This window comes from Larus michahellis, chromosome 13 (genome assembly GCF_964199755.1).
Source record: "Larus michahellis chromosome 13, bLarMic1.1, whole genome shotgun sequence".
In the NCBI taxonomy this organism is placed as follows: Eukaryota; Metazoa; Chordata; class Aves; order Charadriiformes; family Laridae; genus Larus; species Larus michahellis.
The window spans coordinates 2509903-2527980 of NC_133908.1; the positions used below are offsets into that span (position 1 = coordinate 2509903).

The window sequence follows — 18078 nt, forward strand, 5'->3', positions numbered from 1 at the left end:
CTCAGACCTTTTGGCTGGTGCTTTCTAACCTGGCTGCCGTCACCGAGAACCCAAACGTGGTGGCACAGGACCCTGCCGGGGTCTCACAGCCCCTCCGCGGGGTGGTTTTCAGCTCTGGACCGCCACCGCAACACCCCCTGTCCTGCTGCTTTCGCTCCCGAAGGTCCCCAGCGCCGGCGGAGGGAGCGGGGGCATCGTCGTGCCGCTGCTCTGCCGCTTGTTGGGGGGGACCCCGGAGTCGGGGGGCAGCTCCCCCCGCTCTGCAGCCCAGGCGCCGACTTGCGCCGCGGTCCCACACCGATCCTGCCGTCACCTCTCCTCCATCCAAGCCCCGTCCCATCCCACCTCTCCACGCGAGGGGCTTGCGGGCTCAGCGTGGAGCTGTTGGGCCACTCGTGGCCCCGGAGCAACCTCGGAAGAGGGACCGGGAGGTGGGGAGGAAGCAGCAGCGGTTTTGGGGTGCGTGGGAGACTTGGTGGGGGGCACGCAGGCTCAAAACCCCCCCAGAAGAGCCGATGCCCAGTGGTGCAGGAGTACGGAAGTTTATCCCACGTGGAGTTGACGGCCGCATCAGGGTCAGTAGAGCTGATGAGTTCCTCCATCCCATGGACGGCACCGAGAGCATGGAGAAGCCATCCTGGTGGGATGCTCCTTCCCGGCATCCCGCGACAGCACGCGGGTGAAGCAGCATCCTGGTGTCACCGGAGCAGTTCAGCCGGAGGGTTCGAAGGTGGCCGTGGGGATGCCACCCCCACAAATCCCGGGTACTCGCCGGGAAGCATGTCTCCAACCCCTATGGATTGTGCTGCACCCGCTGTGGGGCGCCCCGGCATCGGGCTCCCTAAAACAGCCCCAAAACGGGGAGCCTGCCACATGTCTCAGCCATGGGCATCCCCGCCGACGCTCACCCGCTGCATTTCCACATGGAAAAAGGGCGATTCCCAGGAGGGGAGCCACAACGGGTGAATCCGGGGCCGGATTCCCAGTGCCGGCGCACGGGAGTAGGTCCGGACCGGCTCCCGGCGGTGTTGTCCTGGGTTGCTGCCAGCGTTAAGCAGGAGCCGAGCTTGGCCCTGAGTCCCTGCCGCCACCGCCGCGTCCCAAGGACGCGACGCAGACGCAGGGGCCCCGCTCGGCGCTTCGTCCCTGCCCATCTGGCGGCGGCAGAGCCGGGCCAGGCACCGGCGAGGCGAAGGGGACGGTGACCAGGGACGGGCGGGCTGGGAGGACATCTCACCCCGAGCGCAGACCTTGCACGGCCCCGGCATCAGCGCGAGCCTGGAATAAAGCGGGGGAATCCGCATTTTTTTTGGGTAATCCTCGTACGCTAAGCCCCGATTTTGCCGGATTAATAGAAGTTTTCCCATGCTTTTTTATTTTTAAACCGCCTCAAGGTACAGGCGAGCTCCCATCCTTCGTGTGCTGTGCGGGGAGCTGGTAACGGCATCCCGCGACGGAGCATCCATCCTTTGGGATGGGTACCACTGGCCGCAGCCTGGCTTCGGTGGCGGTCCTCGGGGCCGGAAGGCTTTTAGGTCTTCCTTGCACCTCGGGGATGGGCTCCAGCAGAAACCAAGGCAGCAACTGGGACCAAAACGCTGACCGACACCTCCCGGGGTGGGATTCGGGACCAGTTTGCTTCCTACGGAAGCAGATCTGGGGCTGAGCATCGTCGGAGCAGGAGGGTGGGAGGCGAGCGGCTGCCCCCATTATCCCTGCCCGGTCCTGCGCGGGCGGTGGGGCTTTATTCCCCATCCCAGCACGGCAGTCGGGCATTGCAGTTCTAAATTAGGGAATAAAGCTGATTAATTAGCTTTATTCCCCCACCTGAGCGCAGCAGTGAGGCTTTGCAGCTCTAAATTTGAGGGGTTCGGGGTGTAAATACCCAAGGGGGGGTGCCGCTACCCACGCGTCTGACACAGATCCAGGGGCAGCACGGGGTAAAAGCGAGATGGAAAAGTTGCTCGGTGCCGGCGGATTTTTCCGGCTGTCCCACGGCTCCTTGCCCTCCGTCCTGGGGTTACTCCACCCGGTTTCAAAGCGTGGGTAGGCGCTCCCCAGAAACCCGCAAGTGGCTCCAAGGATAACCCCGGCATCGGCGCTTCCCCCTCCCCGAGTTGCCGTGTTCCCGCCGGGAACTGGGAACCCTCCCGGGATGCTTTCAGCTGCCGCGTGGGGACGAGGGCGAGGATGGGAAAAGACACCGGGGGAAGAGCTGTGGCCATTTCCCAACTTGCACGGGCCGCGCTCAAAGGAGACGCCGCCCCAACACTGGGATATTCGTTGCCCAGATGTGTGGATTCTCTGGTGTCTAATACCGCGGGTGAGCACAACGCATCCCTGGGCTGCGTCCTCCTGGAGAGCCGAGCGTCTCCAGGATGCCAGGATGAGCCATTTCGGCCCCTGTACTCCCAGAGGGAGCCCCTGGGGACCATTTAGCAGCACTTGGAATAAATGATGTGCAGAGCCAGAGATGGCACATGAGCCTAGCAGGGCCTGGAAACAGCCCCGAGAGGGAAAATAGAACCATGGCGAGGTATTCCCCAGCCTGAGGGTGCTCCAGGTGCCTCCGGAATAACGAGCCCCTTGGTAGGAGTTGGGGAAGAGTCGCTCCGGTTGTGGCTAGGCGCCGTGGGAAAACGTCCGCTGTGCCGGCAATATTGGGAGGCGCCGAGCAACCTCTCTGGTTGGCGGCACGAAGGTAATCCGGCACGGGTATCCGTGCCGAGCGGGATGAGCGTCCTCTCCGCGGCCGACCAGGCACCGGCAGCGCGTGGCCCTGCCTGTGCGAGGTTAATTCACTTTCCCCTCGCTCTCCCGCAGGTGGATTTTCCATCTCCCTGGTCTCCAGGCAGGGCTGGGTGCCGTCTCCAGCCCGGCTGACGTCAGGGTGCCATGCCGGTGTGTGTGTGGGGGGGTGTGTGTGTGTACAGCCCCCCCTCCCGCTCCCTGGAGACCGGCTGCTTTGCTCCCCGCTCCCGGGGCCTGCGAGGGGATGGTGGGGACACACACACTCGCCCCCCCCCACCCTGGCTCGCCGCTGTGCCGGGTTTTGGGGCGAGCGGCTGCCAAGGGGAAATCCTTCTCGGGGTGATGGGAGGAGGCTGGAAATCCCCGCCGGGGTGCGGAGGGGAGGCAGGGTTTACACGGGAGCAGGGCCGGGGGGCGGGGGGGACGGGACACCCCTCGCCTCGCCGGGGTCACCCCAAGGGTCCCAGGGGAGCGACGTGGATTGGGGACATCCCTCCTTCTGCCTGCACCCATCCCCGCCGGGGTCTTGTTTTTCAGCGCGTCTCTACCTCTGGGAGGAGCTGGCGGGGGGGGGACCCAGGGGGTGCTGGCCCCTTGCCGTGGCCAAGGGCAAGCGGCTGCTCGTGGCTTTGGCCCCTTTCGTCGGAGCATCGCACCCTGCCTTACCCCTTCGCCGTGCTGGAGGCAGGGGGGGGAAGCGCTTGAAAGGGTGTGAAAACCCGAGCCCCAGCTCCGGGGGGAGGTGCAGGGCCCCCCCACAGCCCCCCCCGGGGGGGCAGCACCCAGGGTTGGACCGGCAGCGTATCCCCCAAAACAACGAGCACCCCCCACGCTGCCGGGACTCCCCCTCCCCAACTCCACTTGCATACCCACAGTGACCCCTGCCATTTCCCAGCTGGGGAAACTGAGGCAGGGAAGAGCTGAGGCAGTTGGGGTGGGGGGGGGGGAGGGGGACGTTGTGCCTCCAGCGGGAACAGAGAGCAGGATCTGGCCTTTGCAGCAGAGCGGCGTTTACCACGTCCGCAAAATCCGCGTCCCGCGCGGGGAGGGCTGAGCAGCGGCTCGGGGTGGGTGAGAGCATCTCCGCCACCGCGGGGACGGGGCTTTCCCCGCGGCCGTCTCAATCGCTTCCCTTTCCAGCTCGCCTTGGTGAAGGTCTCGGCAAAACAAGAAGCGGTTTTGGACTTGGCAGAGGTGTGTTGGGCTGCTGCTTCTCCCCCTGGCTTAAGCAGAGCCACGGGTCAGAGCTTCAACCCTCACCGGGGGGGTCTCACCTGGGTCCTCGTTTGTGCTAACGATGGCCCCTTGGGGTCTTCATCCGGGGCTGGGTGGGGTGAATGTGCTACACCTGGAGTCTGGGAATTAAATACCGCCCTCCGCTTCCTCCATCTTTTCCCAGTTCCCAGTATGTCTCTGTATGGTGATGGTGGTGGTGGTGGTGGTGGTGATGGTGATGGTGGTGATGGTGGTGGTAGTAGTAGTAGTAGTAGTAGTAGTTGCCCAGTCCCCAGCTCCGTCCCTGTTCCAAGACCCCAATTTTAGCGCCGGAGGGGGCTGTCGTGGCTCCGGCATCCCCTTTTGATTCCTCCTGGGCTTTCAGCCTTGGGAGCCGGGGCAGAGGAACGGATGAAGAGCAGGCTGGTGGGGACGGAGATGAGGTTTTTAGGAGGGTTTTTTTTTTGCTGCGGTTGTGCGCGGGGAAGGGTTTTATTTCGGGGCAGGGGCTGCCTCGGCGCGCGTTCAAGGTACCTGCTGCCGTTTCCCCACCGAGGGCCCGGGGCACGTTTAGGATGCGGGGGTGGGTGTGTGACGGGGGTTGATGGGGGGCGTGTGACGGGTAGTGACGGGGGCTGACCCCGAAACCCTTCGATGGGTTTCAGGAGAGCGGTTTTTCTTCCAAAGCGGACCTGGCAGCTGGGCAGGACGCTGCCGAGCCCCGCCAGCCCCACGAGGCTCCCTGCGGCCTCCCCGCCGTTCGTTTTGCTTGCCCTGGCTCTCGTTTCAGATGTTCGTTTCCCCTAATTAACCTCCGTGGCTGTCAGCCAGGCCGGGAGAAGCCACCTGGTTGGGGGTGGCCGGCTGCTGGCAGAGCTGTCCCCCACTTGGGTGACACTGGTGGGACAAGGAGATGGGGACCACCAGCCTCTCCCGTGCCGCCTGTCCCCCGCCACCCCCCCCCCCCATAGCAGCAAGGAGGGGGCTGGTTTGCCCTGTTTTACACCTCTCTGGGTGCCCCCAGCCCACCCCAACCACCCCGGGTGGGCGCAGGGGGGCTGTTTCCCCCTACCCCCGTGCATCTTGGGGCGCCAAGGCCCATGGCCATCGCCGCTGGGTACCACCGAGGGAAGGGACCGGGAAAGATGGAGAAGCTTCTTCCCTCTTCTCTCTATTCCAAACCATCCCATATTTTTGCTCATCTATTTTTGGGGTGCGGGGTGGGGGGCACAGCACCATCTAAAGCTGCCGCCGGCGGGGAATCACCCAGCCAGGAAAAGCGGGAGTCAAGGAAACCCCAGCCGGTTTCCAGCGAGCCGGGCTCTGCTCTATATTCCCGAGAAAGGAGGCCAGTCGCTCGGCGGCTTTATTTTTGGGAGCTGGCAGGCTGCGGGTGCCAACGCGGCATCTTTGGCCCCGTGGTGGGAGGCCTGCGGCCGGGGGGAGAACGGACACACACGGTCGGCGGAGGGATGGGGACACGGCAGAGCAAAGAGGGGTTGGATGGCTGCGGTCGTGGTGATGAGGAGCAGTGGGAGGAAGGAGGGTTGGGGCAGGTGGGGGTTGGTGGTGGCGTGGCGGAGTGTGTGTGTGGGGGGGGATAAGGAGCAAACACCCACTTCCCAGCCTTGGCGCTGAGCGATGGCTGTGGCTGCTCCGTATGGGGGATGCTGGGGGGGTCCCTGTGCCCCGAGCCTGGGGGTGGGGGGGCGGGGAACGCATCCTTTGGGTGCTGGGAGGGCCTGGTATTCCTGTTGGTGATGCCCCCGCGTCCTCTGCCCGCCCGCCGTGGGGTCCCCGGGGTGAGAGGGGTGAGGTCTGTGCATCCCCCTAAGCAAGACCTCGGAGCTGAAGCACAGCTTATAGAGCTGAGAAAGGGCTTTTTTTTTTTGGGGGGGGGGGGACAACACCCTCGGACACCCAGCTTGATGCCAAAGGGTCCCTTGGTCAGTGGAAGCTCGTCAGCAGGTGACAAGGGTCTGTTTTGGGGGCAGGAGGGGCTGCGTGTGCCGTGGGGCTGGGGGGGGCAGATAGAGGGCAGAGCCCAAGCTGCCAACGGTCACCCCATCCCCTGTCCCCCTCCTGCCATGGGGGGGGGGGGGGGTCTCACAGGGCTTTTTGCCTTCTCTTCCAGAGCAAGCTGGTCAAGTACTTCAGCCGGCAGCTGTCCTGCAAGAGGAAGGTGGCCTTGCAGGAGCGCAATGCCAAGCTGGAGGGCTTCCCCCAGCTCCTGCACTGGTTCCGCATCGTCGACATCCGCAAGGAGGTGATGGAGGTAAGGGCTGGGCACTCCCCCCACCGGAACGGGAAGGGTGCCCGGCCTCTCCAGTAGTGTTTTGCCCAGGGGTTTGTGGGATCCTTGGGCAAAACTAGGTGAGGGGACAGTTTTGTTTTCTTTTTTTTTTCCCCCGAGGTAGAAACTGGTTTGAAGCCCTGGGGCAGGCTGGAGGGGACGGTGCTGGCTGTGGGGAACGAGATGGGAGACCGGAGCAGAGGGACCGGGTTATTTTCCTGCGCGGAAAGATGCTGCAAGCCCGTGGTGGGGCGTGCTGGCCAGGGTCACCCCACAGCTCTCCTCCCCCCAGCAGTGAGGACACCCCGTTGCTGTTCCCAGTAAAGGACGTGGGTGCCGGGGGGACCTCATGGGTCGCTCATGTCCTCGTCACAGCGTGGTGGTGCCATGGCAGGACACAGCGTCCTTCTGCCGCGTCCTCAGCCTTTGGAGGTGATGGGTGCAGCGAGGGGTTGGCACCCGAAGGTGCTTCTGTAACAGCCCCCCCCAGGGGAAAAGGAAAGCCTGTGCCGAGGGTGCCAGTCCCTGCGTGTGCTCAGGGCGGGGGCAGGTTTTCATGGTGCTCCCAGATATCCCAGTGTTGACCTGGGTCGGGATATGCCTGAGACCGTGCAAAAAAGTCAAGATAAAGCTGAGTTTTGAGCTATGGATTTTCATGTAGATTGGGATGGAAAATGAACGGTTTGGGGTCCATGACGCCAACGGGGCAGCAGGAGGGAAGAGCTTCTTCTGTGTGCCCTGAGGAGCTGGTTGAGAGGATGCTCCAGGATGGTTTATTCCTCACTCCTGCCCCGTTCCTCCCCGTCAGGAAATCACCCCTGGGCAGCTGAGCCTGGAGGAGCTGCTGGACATGACGGATGACCAGGTCTGCGCGACCGTGGAGAAGTTCGGGGCCAACAGCGAGGAGTGCGCCCGCCTGAACGCCTCCCTCTCCTGCCTCCGCAGCGTCCACAAGTCCGGTGAGTCGGGCACGCTTTTTACCTACCTGCTGGCCGGGTCCCCGCGAGCCGGTGGGGGCGAGTGACACTGTCCTGTTGCGGTGACACCCGGAGTGTGGCTTTAATGCAGCGGAGGCGTCTGCAGAGTTTCCTCCCTGGGTTGCAGAGCTCCTGCATCCCCGGGGGATGGCCGGGTACCCGCTGCACGTGGGGGGCATCATTGCTTTGATGCACCTCTGGCGGTTGGGAGCGTTTTAGGGGGTCTCCCTTCTCTGGGAAGTGATGAGTTGTTAGTCCTCTGCAGGCAGGCAGCGTTTCTTACCGGGTCCCTCCGCGCCCCCTCGCTTGCGGGAGCGCACCCAGCAGGCTCGGGGAGAACTGCTGGGACTCGGCGAGCTCCTGTCGCTCTGCAGTGAAGCCCCCGTCCCCAAAAAACCCTTCCTGGGGCATGCACGACCCCTGTTTCCCCTTCTCCCGGGGGGGGGCGGCTCGGGGGGAGATGCTTTCGGGGGGGATGCTGGCGGCGGTGGGGGGAGGTTCTGGGGTGGGGGGATGATGCTGGCGGCACTGGGTGGGGGGGATGCTGGCGGGGGGATGCTGGCGGCACTGGGTGGGGATGATGCTGGGGGGATGATGCTGGGGGGGATGATGCTGGCGGCGCTGGGCTGCGGGTCCCCGGGCGGTGGCAGCAGAGCTCCGCGCTGCAGGGGCGGCTGCAGGCACCAGGAGCTGCTGGTTTTTTACTGGTCTGACGGCGGAGCGGGGCCGGGTTTGCCTGGGGAGGGGGCGAGCGATGCCGCGGCCACCCGCGCAGGATGCGGCTCTCCCGGCGCCTTGTCCCCAGCCAGCCTTGGGTGATGGACGATGGCTGTCCTGGGCCCGGGGCTCCCTTCCTGGGGCTGCTGTTGGCAGCCTGAGAGTTTGGGGGGGGGGGGGGGCTCTTCTTTACCTGTGTGCCCCCCCCAAGGAAGGGTGTCACCTCCCCGCGCGTGCGATGGGGACTGTATTCCGCTCTTCCCTGTGGAAGTGGGGCAGGGGAGCACTGCCAGCACAGGGGGTATGTACAGGCAGCAGCAAGGTGACAGGGGGGCACGTTCCCTTTCGGAGCAGCTGGGGGGAATGGTGGAACTCCATTTCACAGTCGAAACGCCCCCGGCTGTCCCCTTCCCAAGGGCTCTCTTCCTGGTCCTAGCTTAGGGTGATGGTAGTGGGCTGGTTTAGCTGTGGCCCCTGCTGGGAGTCCTGGTCTGGCAGGACCCTGCTCTAGGAGGACCCCCGTCCTGCCAGACCCCCGGGGATGGGGACCCCAGACCTCTCTGCCTGGCTCCTGTCCCCTCTTGGGGGCTCCTCCAACGCAGCTGCATCCCAGGAGATGGAGGGATGAGCTTTGCTGGGAATTTTGCTGGGTTCTGCTGGGTTTTTTGGTTGGGCTTTAGCAGGTCCAAGCAGCCCCTGGGGACGGGACTGGCGACGAGGAGGGTAGTTTTTGGGGAACCGGCGCTGTGCCCGCCTTAGCACCGCGTGGCATGACACATCGCGGGTAAGGGATCCCAGCTCCTGCCCTTGGAGAGGTCTCGGCCCCGTCCTCCCGTTGTGGTTACTGCGGTTTCTCTGGGCTTCCCGTGTGGCATGACATGGTGTGGCACCGTGTGCCAGTGCCAGCCAGACCTGGCGGAGGGTGGCAGAGGGCACGCTGCCACCGGGCTGGTGCAGCAGCTGCTTCCACCCCTGTGCCGGCTCAGCGAGGTGGGGATGGCTGAACCCAGCCTGACATTTCCCGCAGAGCATGAGTTGTCCCCCACCCACCCCCCCCAAGCTCTTCAACTCCCTAAATCCACCTCCCGCCTGGGCTCCTGCCCTCCTTCCCTTTGGCATTTTCGCTAAGTCTCTCCGCTATTTGAGGAAGGGCATCGATGCCTCCCTTGGAGCCCGGGGGACGGCTCTCAACCTGCTCTTTGTTCAAACACCTTTGACTTTTAAAGCCCGTTGCAAACAAATACGGCTCAGCCCAGCCCCTGCGTCCCCCCTCCCGCCCCTCTCAGCCAAGGGAATTCCCCCGCGCCCCGGTGGGACGAGCGCTTTGGAAAATCCACATCAGCCTTGGGCTCAGCAGCCGCGGTGGAGATGCTAAAACATCTCCTGTCCCTCCGGTGGTTTCTGGCTGGCGGAGATGGGGAGGGACGGGCAGGGTTGCAGGATGCTCCCTGCTCCATTTGCTTTTTAATGGGGCGGGTGATGGGGCTGCCAGCCCTCCCGGCAGGATGTGCCTTGGTGGTCCATTGGGTCCCTGTGGGGGGGGGGGGAGGGGGGGGAGTTTGCAGGCACCGCGCGTGTTTGCCTTCCCCGGCGCTCCATTTAACTCCATCCATCATCGCATCGCTCCCAGGGCGGCTGCGGGCTGGGCTTTGCGGCGAGGGCTGCCGTTCCTTCCCTCGGGCGCTGCAGAGATGCTGCAGTGGCCGTTCCTGTTCCTCCCTGGCCACGTCGTCCCGTGGATGGCACAAACCTTTGGGGACAGGCAGCTTGGGGCACTGCGGAGCCCCTGCCAGCCTGCAGGGATGCAGCGGGCATCCTCTGGGCAGTGGAGGAGACCAAATCTCCTTGAATTTCCAGAGGATTTGGGTGCAGAAATCGCCCAATGTTTGCCCTCCATCCCTCCATCCCTCCATCCCTCCATCCCTCCATCCCTCCATCCCTCCATCCCTCCATCCCTCCATCCCTCCATCCCTCCATCCCTCCATCCCTCCATCCCTCCATCCCTCCCACCAGCCTTGCCCTGTCTGCAAGCTTGGGCAAGGAAGGTCTACGCCAGCTTCGGGAAGTGGCCTGGCTCGTGTTGTGCCTGCCAAGTGCGTGTCCCCTCGGTGTCCCCTTGTTCCCGGAGGCTCCATCTGACGCCCCATCAACCCTCTACGGAGGGTTCTCAAAATTACCCACTAGAAGCGTCACCTCGATCCTTGCAGCGCCCGGGAGCCGGGTCGTGCGTGGCTGGATCCCACGCACTGGGTGCCCAGGAGGTTTGCATGGCCCCGAGGAGCCGTCTGGGTGCTGGGGGGCCAAGGGAGAGGGGTTAAAAAGCACCCCGGGATGGCAGCGGGGTGCTTTTCAGGGGGTCTGAGGTCCAATCAGGTTGTCGCGGCCCCTCCCGAAGGGCTCCCAGCTGTACCACGCTGCCGCCGACGGGGCTTTTTGCCTGCGTTTTTACCTCCGTGTAAACCAAGGGACGGGCCTCGTCCGCGAATATAATTAATGAACAAGTTGCCGCCTCCTTTAAAACATCATGTAATTTCTCTGCGTGTGCAGTAGCGGTCGATTTCTAGAAGCCAAGGTTAGTATTAATAAAGCAGGAACGAGGTACAGTATTAACCTTTCCCATCAATCTCTATTTATTGAGTCGTTAATTAGAGGCATCTAATTTCCCAGGCCAATTCTGTCTGGGCGTGGGGGCTGGGGAGGCGGCAGGGAGGAAGCGGGATGCTGTTTTATCGCTTAAAGAGCGAGGAATTTTGTCAGGATGGGCTTTGGTGGTGGGGGAAGGAGCCCCTTCCCAAACCGAGCATCCTGGCGAGGAGGTGGGGGAGCAGCTCCAGCAGCAGGGAAAGCCCCGGAGCATCTTATAAACCGAAAGCACGTTATATTTATCAAATAGAGCGGCAACCCTAGATTAAGCTCTCGTTTTATTGCATTAACGAAGTCCGGATTGGATTTTTCTGGGCTGCGGAACCTGACGCTTGGCAGCGGTGGTTTATTAGCAGCCCAGGCGTCGAGTTTGGAAGTCGAAGCGGGATTAATTTTTAATATTAAGTAAGAGCTGAGCCGTGGGTTGGAGGAGTTGATGGCGTGTGACTAGCGAGTTATGCGGGGTGGTTATTAGCTGTCCTACGGTGGGGGGGTGGTGGAGAAAATGAGCCCAAGCTGAATATTTATGCGCCGTCCTGGCCCTGGGACGGCTGCGGGTGGCTTGGGGACGGTGCGGGGTCAGGCAGGGAGATGAGCAAGACCCGGGGAGGGGGGGGTGGTAAATAAATAGTGAGGAGCATCCTCATTTAGGGGCAAATTTGAAAGCTGGGCCGGCCGTGGCGTGAAGCGTTGAGGAGTCGGTCCTTCCCGGTGTCCCCGTGCCCCCGGAGCCGTCCCCCCAGCGTGTGATGGGGCCGGGGGATGCCGGGGTTTATTCCTCCCCGTGGCGAGGGTGGGCTCGGCGGGACGCTGGTGCCGGGAGAGGTGGATGCGGCCGTTGCTGAGGGGGTGGGTTTCCCCGGCTGTAAAGCACCCAGGGATCTTGCTCTGGGCTTCGCGGACGTCCCCGTTTGGTCGGAGATGTCTTTGGCCATGGGAAAAGCGCCCCAGCAGCATCCCCCGCCGAGCATCGGGGCGCGGGGCTGTTTGGGGTACGGCCCCCCCCCCGCCCCAGCTCCCCACGGTGCGGCGAATTATTCCCAGCGTTTTGTCGGCGGGAATCAAAGCGAAATTTGCCGTCGGCCTTTCGGAAAACGGCTTTTCTGGTGCCATTTAGCCATCCCGCCGCATCTCTCCATCCGCGAGCTGCAGCCCGAGGGTGGGTGCTCCCCCCCCGCCGCCTCCTCCCAGGAGTTTGTTTTCTTGTTTATTTTCATGGAGGGCTTGAGGGGGGGGGTGGGAAAAAAGCTTCATCCCTAATTAAGTCGAGCGGAGGAGGCTGAGCTAAGCGGGGCGGCGGGGCCAAGGGGATTTATAAAGCCCAATTTGGCCCCGAGGAGCATCTCTCCCTTTGAACTGGTGGCCAGGGTTGGGTGGCAAGTGGGAGAGGGGGGAGAAGTGGCCCAGGGTGGGGGCAGTGGGTGGCCGTAGCTGATGCTCTTTTCAATATGCAATTAATATTCCCCATCTAAACAAAAGAAATAGGTTTTTTTTTTTTAGGAGGGAACGGGCGGCCTCGCGGCACCGTCGGGGCTAGCGGAGCTCGGGGGAAAACTGGGCAAAGAGGGAGTTGGCTTCTGTGTGGGCTCTTCCTTTGCTTTTCCGGCTGGGAATCGGCTCTGGCAGAGCAGGATGCCCCGTGGGGGCAGGGGGGGGGAGCAAATCCGAAAGCGTTTAACGCGCTTTGCGGAAAGAAGAGCTTGGGGATTTATTTTTCTTTTTTTTTTTGTTGTTGTTGTTATTTTTGCCTTCAAGCGCGTTCCGGGTTTAAGCATCTCTCGTTCGGCGACGTGCCCGCTACCTGCCGCCCGCCTGCGAGCAACCCCGGCATGGGAAAAAAAAAATACATTTTCCCCAGCTTAGCCGGGGTATTTTTAGCCCTGACGCACCCACCAGCCCCAGAACGGGTTATTTTTGTCCTGTTACGACACAGCCGAGCGTGGAGCTGGGGGGGGGACAGGGACGATGACAGCAAGGAAGGCGGGGGGGGGGCTGCGATGCCGCGGCCGAGCTTCGGCTGGCGGGAAGCAGCCTTGGCTCTGCTCCTTCGTTAACCGCTGCTAATTACTGCTGGGGGTGGGAGCATCCAGGCAGTTTTGAGTTATGTAAATGTATGCGTGCGGAGCAGCCAATGGGGGAGCGCCGGGATTTGCATATGTGCACGCCGCCTTGCGCATCGCTGGGCGCCGGTTAATTAACCGGAGGGCCGGATGGCTTGCTGGGAGGATTTAATTAACCGCGTTGTGTCCTCCCTCACCTATGCCCGTGCGCGGGGAGGGGGGTGCCACCACTGCACCTTCCCCATGTGAAGCCGGGTGCCACCAGCCGGGGTGGCCTCTGGGACCGATGGCTCAATGTCCCCGTGGAAACCAGTGACGAGTGGCGTTCCTCAGGGGTCGGTACTGGGACCGCTGCTGTTTAACATCTTTGTCGGTGACGTGGACAGGGGGATGGAGGGCACCCCCAGCAAGTTTGCCGCTGAAACCAAGCTGCGTGGCGCAGTGACGCGCCTGAGGGACGGGATGCCATCCAGAGGGACCTGGACGGGCTGGAGGGGTGGGACTGTGTGAACCTCATGGAGTTCAACCAGGCCAAGGGCAGGGTCCTGCACCCGGGTCAGGGCAATCCCAGGCACAAACCCAGGTTGGGTGGAGAAGGGCTGGAGAGCAGCCCTGAGGAGAAGGACCTGGGGGTGTTGGTGGACGAGAAGCTCAACGTGAGCCAGCAACGAGCGCTGGCAGCCCAGAAACCCCCCGCAGCCCGGGCCGCATCCCCAGCAGCGTGGGCAGCAGGGCGAGGGGGGGATTCTGCCCCTCTGCTCCGCTCTGGGAGACCCCCCTGCAGCGCTGCCTCCAGCGCTGGGGCACCAACAGCAGAAGGACACGGAGCTGTTGGAGCGGGGCCAGAGGAGGCCCCGGAGCTGCTGGGAGGGCTGGAGCCCCTCTGCTGTGGGGACAGGCTGAGAGAGCTGGGGGGGTTCAGCCTGGAGAAGAGAAGGCTCCGGGGAGACCTTGGAGCCCCTTCCAGTCCCTAAAGGGGCTCCGGGAAAGCTGGGGAGGGACTCTGGAGCAGGGAGGGGAGCCGCGGGATGAGGAGGAACGGTTTTACACTGGAAGAGGGGAGATTGAGATGAGTTGTGAGGAAGAAATTCTTGGCTGTGAGGGGGGTGAGCCCCTGGCCCAGGTTGCCCAGAGAAGCTGTGGCTGCCCCATCCCTGGAGGGGTTCAAGGCCAGGTTGGCCGGGGCTTGGAGCAACCTGGGCTGGTGGGAGGTGTCCCTGCCCAGGGCAGGGGGGTTGGAACGAGATGATCTTTCAGGTCCCTTCCAACCCAAACCATTCCGTGTGACAGCCCGGCTGCGTGGCGCTGGGGTGAGCACCCAGCTCTGCCGGCACATGGGTGCAGGTGCCTTGCTGGAGGTGACACGTCCCCGTGGAGAGCCGTGTTTCGGGCAGGGGGTGACACACTCCAGCTTGTCACCTGCCACGTCCCTGCTTGGGGGGGGGGCGGCTCATGCGTGGGGGGGCTTCGGAGCCCTGCCAGCATCCTGGCAGCTCCATCCAGGCAGCGGTGAGGCTTTCCTGCAGCAGGATTCTTTCCGTGACTAATTAAAATCCGAGGAAGGCTGTTTGCTTTTTTTTTTATGAGCTTCTTGCTGGGCCGAAGGACTCTTTGTAGCAGCTGCAGAAGCGACTCTGAAAGCAGCTGGATAGGAGTCGATTTATTAATTTTATTTTTTTTTTAGTTTTATTTTCCGCTTTGAGAGAGCAATTTGTGAAAACGCCTCGTCCCCCTTTTTTCCCCCCAGCAGCTTTTTTTTTTCCTTTTTTTCTTTTTTTTTTTTTTTTTTTTTTCCAATCCAGTCCTCCAGCTTTCATTTCCAAAGCCCTTTCCTCTTCCTCCGGAGCTTGAAATAAACCGTTCCCCTTGAAAAGGCTGGGGAGAGAAGGGACCAGGCAATTAATAATCAAAAAGGAGCTGGGGAAGGAGCCTCTTTAAAATAAAGAGTGTGGTTTTATGTTGGTTTTCTTAGCAGAGGCGATCAAAAGGAGTCGGCGAAGGGACCTTGAGTCGGGTCCATTGCTTTGGTGCTCTGAAGTTGCTGCCGACAGCCCTTTGCCGGTGGAGACGGATAATTAGAAGTGGAAAAGAGCCCCGCTTAATTACAATCCCCCTCCTTTATGCAAATGGCAGGAGGGGCTGGCATGGGGGGCGGATGCTGGGGTGGGTGCAGATTGAGATGGGGGGCGGGGGGCACCAGCCTTGGTGTGGGCAAGGGGTGTCCCATCCCTGCGCTTGAGGAGGATTTTGGAGAGGGGGGTGGGGGGAAGATGGGTGATGGTGGGGGGCTCAGCAGTGGGGGAAGGCGTGGGCAAAGCACCTTCTTAACCCTTGTAAAGCGTTTGCGTGTGCATGACACAGAGAAGCTCCTTGCTGGGGTTTCAAGGAGGGGGGGGGCAGGGGAAGGACAGTACAGGAAGGACACGGAGCTGTTGGAGCGGGGCCAGAGGAGGCCCCGGAGCTGCTGGGAGGGCTGGAGCCCCTCTGCTGGGAGGACAGGCTGAGAGAGCTGGGGGGGTTCAGCCTGGAGAAGAGAAGGCTCCGGGGAGACCTTGGAGCCCCTTCCAGTCCCTAAAGGGGCTCCAGGAAAGCTGGGGAGGGACTCTGGAGCAGGGAGGGGAGCCACAGGATCACAGGGAATGGTTTTACACTGGGAGAGGGGAGACTGAGATGAGATGTGAGGAAGCAATTCTTGGCTGTGAGGGGGGTGAGCCCCTGGCCCAGGTTGCCCAGAGAAGCTGTGGCTGCCCCATCCCTGGAGGGGTTCAAGGCCAGGTTGGCCGGGGCTTGGAGCAACCTGGGCTGGTGGGAGGTGTCCCTGCCCAGGGCAGGGGGGTTGGAACTAGATGATCTTTAAGGTCCCTTCCAACCCAAACCGTTCTGTGACTCCATGGTGCTGTGCCGTGGAGTGGGGGGGAACCGTGCAGCTTCTGCCGCACCGCATGTCCGTCTCTGTGTGCTCTGTCGCAGGTGGCAGCCTCTCCAAGCAGGATTGGACCATCCAGTGGCCCACGACGGAGCCGGGGAAGGAGAACAGCCCCGGGTGCCAGCCGGAGCCGGGGCAGTGGGGCAGGACGCACCTCTCGCAGAGCCCCAAAGTCCAACCCAAGTGCGGGCAGCATCACTGCCACGGGGGCTCGCCCCACGGACCCATGTACACCCACGTGGACCGGCTGACCGTGGAGGGTCACCCGGGGCTCTGCCCACCCGTGGAGTCCGGCCACCGCTCCTTGCCGCCCTCCCCGCGCCAACGACACATCGCTCACACCCCTCCGCGGACCCCCAACATCGTGACCACCATGACGCCGCCGGGGACGCCGCCGGTGCGACGGAGGAATAAACTGAAGCCCCCCGGGACGCCCCCACCTTCCTCCCGCAAACTGATCCATCTCATCCCCGGCTTCACCGCGCTGCACCGGAGCAAGTCCCACGAGTTCCAGCTGGGACATCGCGTGGACGAGGCGCACACCCCCAAGTAAGTGGGTGCCCCGGGGGTGGGACAACGACCCCCATCCCAGCTCCTTTGGAAAAGCGCTTTGATCCCTAAATTTTGGGGCTCTGTTTTGTGGTTTTTGGGTTTTTTTTTCTTTTGAGCTTTGAAGTAGAAAAGGCCTTTGCAGTTCTAGCAGGCGGTGGGGATGCTGCTGGGATGGTACTTTGCTCCCCTGGGACCTTATTTTGGGAGTGTGTGGGGGGTGGGGAACAGCGAAGGGGTCCGGGCCCGCTGCTCAGCGAAGCCCCTGCGCCCTGGAGCGTGGTCCCGGTGGCACGGGATTGGGGGGGCGGGGGGGTGTGTGTCAGTTGGTGGGATTTTGCAGCTGCAGCGTGGGGGATGCTCAACCCAGCCTTAAGAGCTGCAAGAGGGAGATGGGGAGAATTCCCCCTTGGGTTGAAAAGCGGATATTTTATATACCGCACGTTATATTCCGGAGACCTCCTCAGTATCTTTTCCATCCTGGCTGGTGTTTGCAGAAGGCTTTTCAGTCCCTGGCCATGCCATGGCTCCTTCCCACCGCTCTTGCTCTGCGGCTCCGGTGCCGGCAGAGGATGCTGCAGTGCAGGGAAAAGGCTCCCCGGCACCAACGCGCTCCTTCTCCATCTCCTTTGGGTCCTTTTGGTGGCCGTGCTCAGAAAGCCCTTCTGCTGCCTCGGCGTGGGGTGGCAGAGGGGACGGGTGGCCACCTCGGGGCATCATCTCCTCTCCCCGAGGATGCTTCAGGATGGCTGGTCCCTGCCAGCCTCCCAAAACAGAAGCCCCAGGACAAACTGCACTTTTTTCCTCAAATTTGGGGTTCTTGGAAAATAAGGCCATGCCAGAAGCCCGGCCGTCCCCTGAGGGATGTGGCAGGAGCAGGGGAAAGCTCCCTGACCCGGAGGCACAGACCCCCCTGCCCAGCCCCGGGGGTGGCCGTGATGCTCAGGCAGCTCCGGCTGGGGCACGTGAAGCGTTAAAATCCACCACCTTTGCGGGGTGTTCCCAACTGCCAGACCCTCATCTCCCCCGCTTTGGGCAGGGGCGGATTGGGAGGAGGTGGTGGTGGGGCGGGGGGGTTGGGACAGAAGATCTATGCAGTGGCCGCAGCGCCGTGGTGTCACTTGTTTCCCCGCCGCGTCCCCGAGGCTGTGGTCATTAGGTGAAATGAGGGTGGTCCTCCTCCTCCTCCTCCTCGCTGGGAGCTCTTGGCCTCTAAAGGCTTTTAGCTTTTGGAAATTAATTAATTTCAGCTGGACGATGCCTCCTGTAAGGTCACACACACCGCCCCCCGCTGCCTCACACACCTTGGGCTCAGGCACCGGAAAGCTGTATTTACTTTGGTCCGTCCCCAGCGAGCATCGCCGCGCTGGCAGGAGCAAAGCCTCAGCCAGCAGCCTGTCTCCTCTCCTCCTTTTAGCTGCATTTCGGCACCCGATCCAAGCTCTACCCTTCGCTAACGCAGCGGGTCTCGCCGAGGGCAAAGCGTGCCTTTGGTTGCCCCCGCCACCCCCGCTAAGCCCTTTGATCCCCACCGTGGTCGTTGCACGCCCCGGGTCGCCCTGACACGGGTCCGGGCGAGGTTTGGACGCGGGCGTCTGGACTTTATTCCAGCAAACCCTTTGGCCGGCGATTTCCCCCAGCCAGCCGGGGACGGGGTGCCTCGACTTTCCCGCAAGGGGCAAGATCAGGGTGTGGAGAAGGAAACCACAAACCAAGTTTGCGTGACGGCGGTCACGTCCGCTCTTCCTTCGTCGGTCTCTCCTTGCCTTCACTCCCAGCCCGGCGTCGCCCGTGCACCCCTTCCCACTGGCGCTGGGCCGCGTTAAGTGGCGCAACTTTAATTCACGGATGGCAAATTAGTAGAGGAAAGAGCGAGACAGTATTAACAGGGCTCCCTTGTGCTAGCGTCCTACCGGGGGCTCATCGTGTCGACAGGGATGGACCCAG

The 18078-nt window shown here is 62.5% G+C and overlaps 1 protein-coding gene across 3 annotated transcripts in view; it reads left to right on the forward strand.

Annotated features, from left to right (window-relative positions):
* The window catches only part of KSR2 (kinase suppressor of ras 2), a 92748-nt gene that overhangs the window by 2126 nt on the left and 72544 nt on the right, over positions 1-18078 (forward strand). For all 3 annotated transcript variants that reach the window (XM_074605915.1, XM_074605917.1, XM_074605916.1), the window contains exons 2-4: positions 6101-6241; positions 7068-7218; positions 15627-16131. In XM_074605915.1, coding sequence (XP_074462016.1) covers positions 6101-6241; positions 7068-7218; positions 15627-16131 — 797 coding nt within the window. The remainder of the gene's footprint in view (positions 1-6100; positions 6242-7067; positions 7219-15626; positions 16132-18078) is intronic.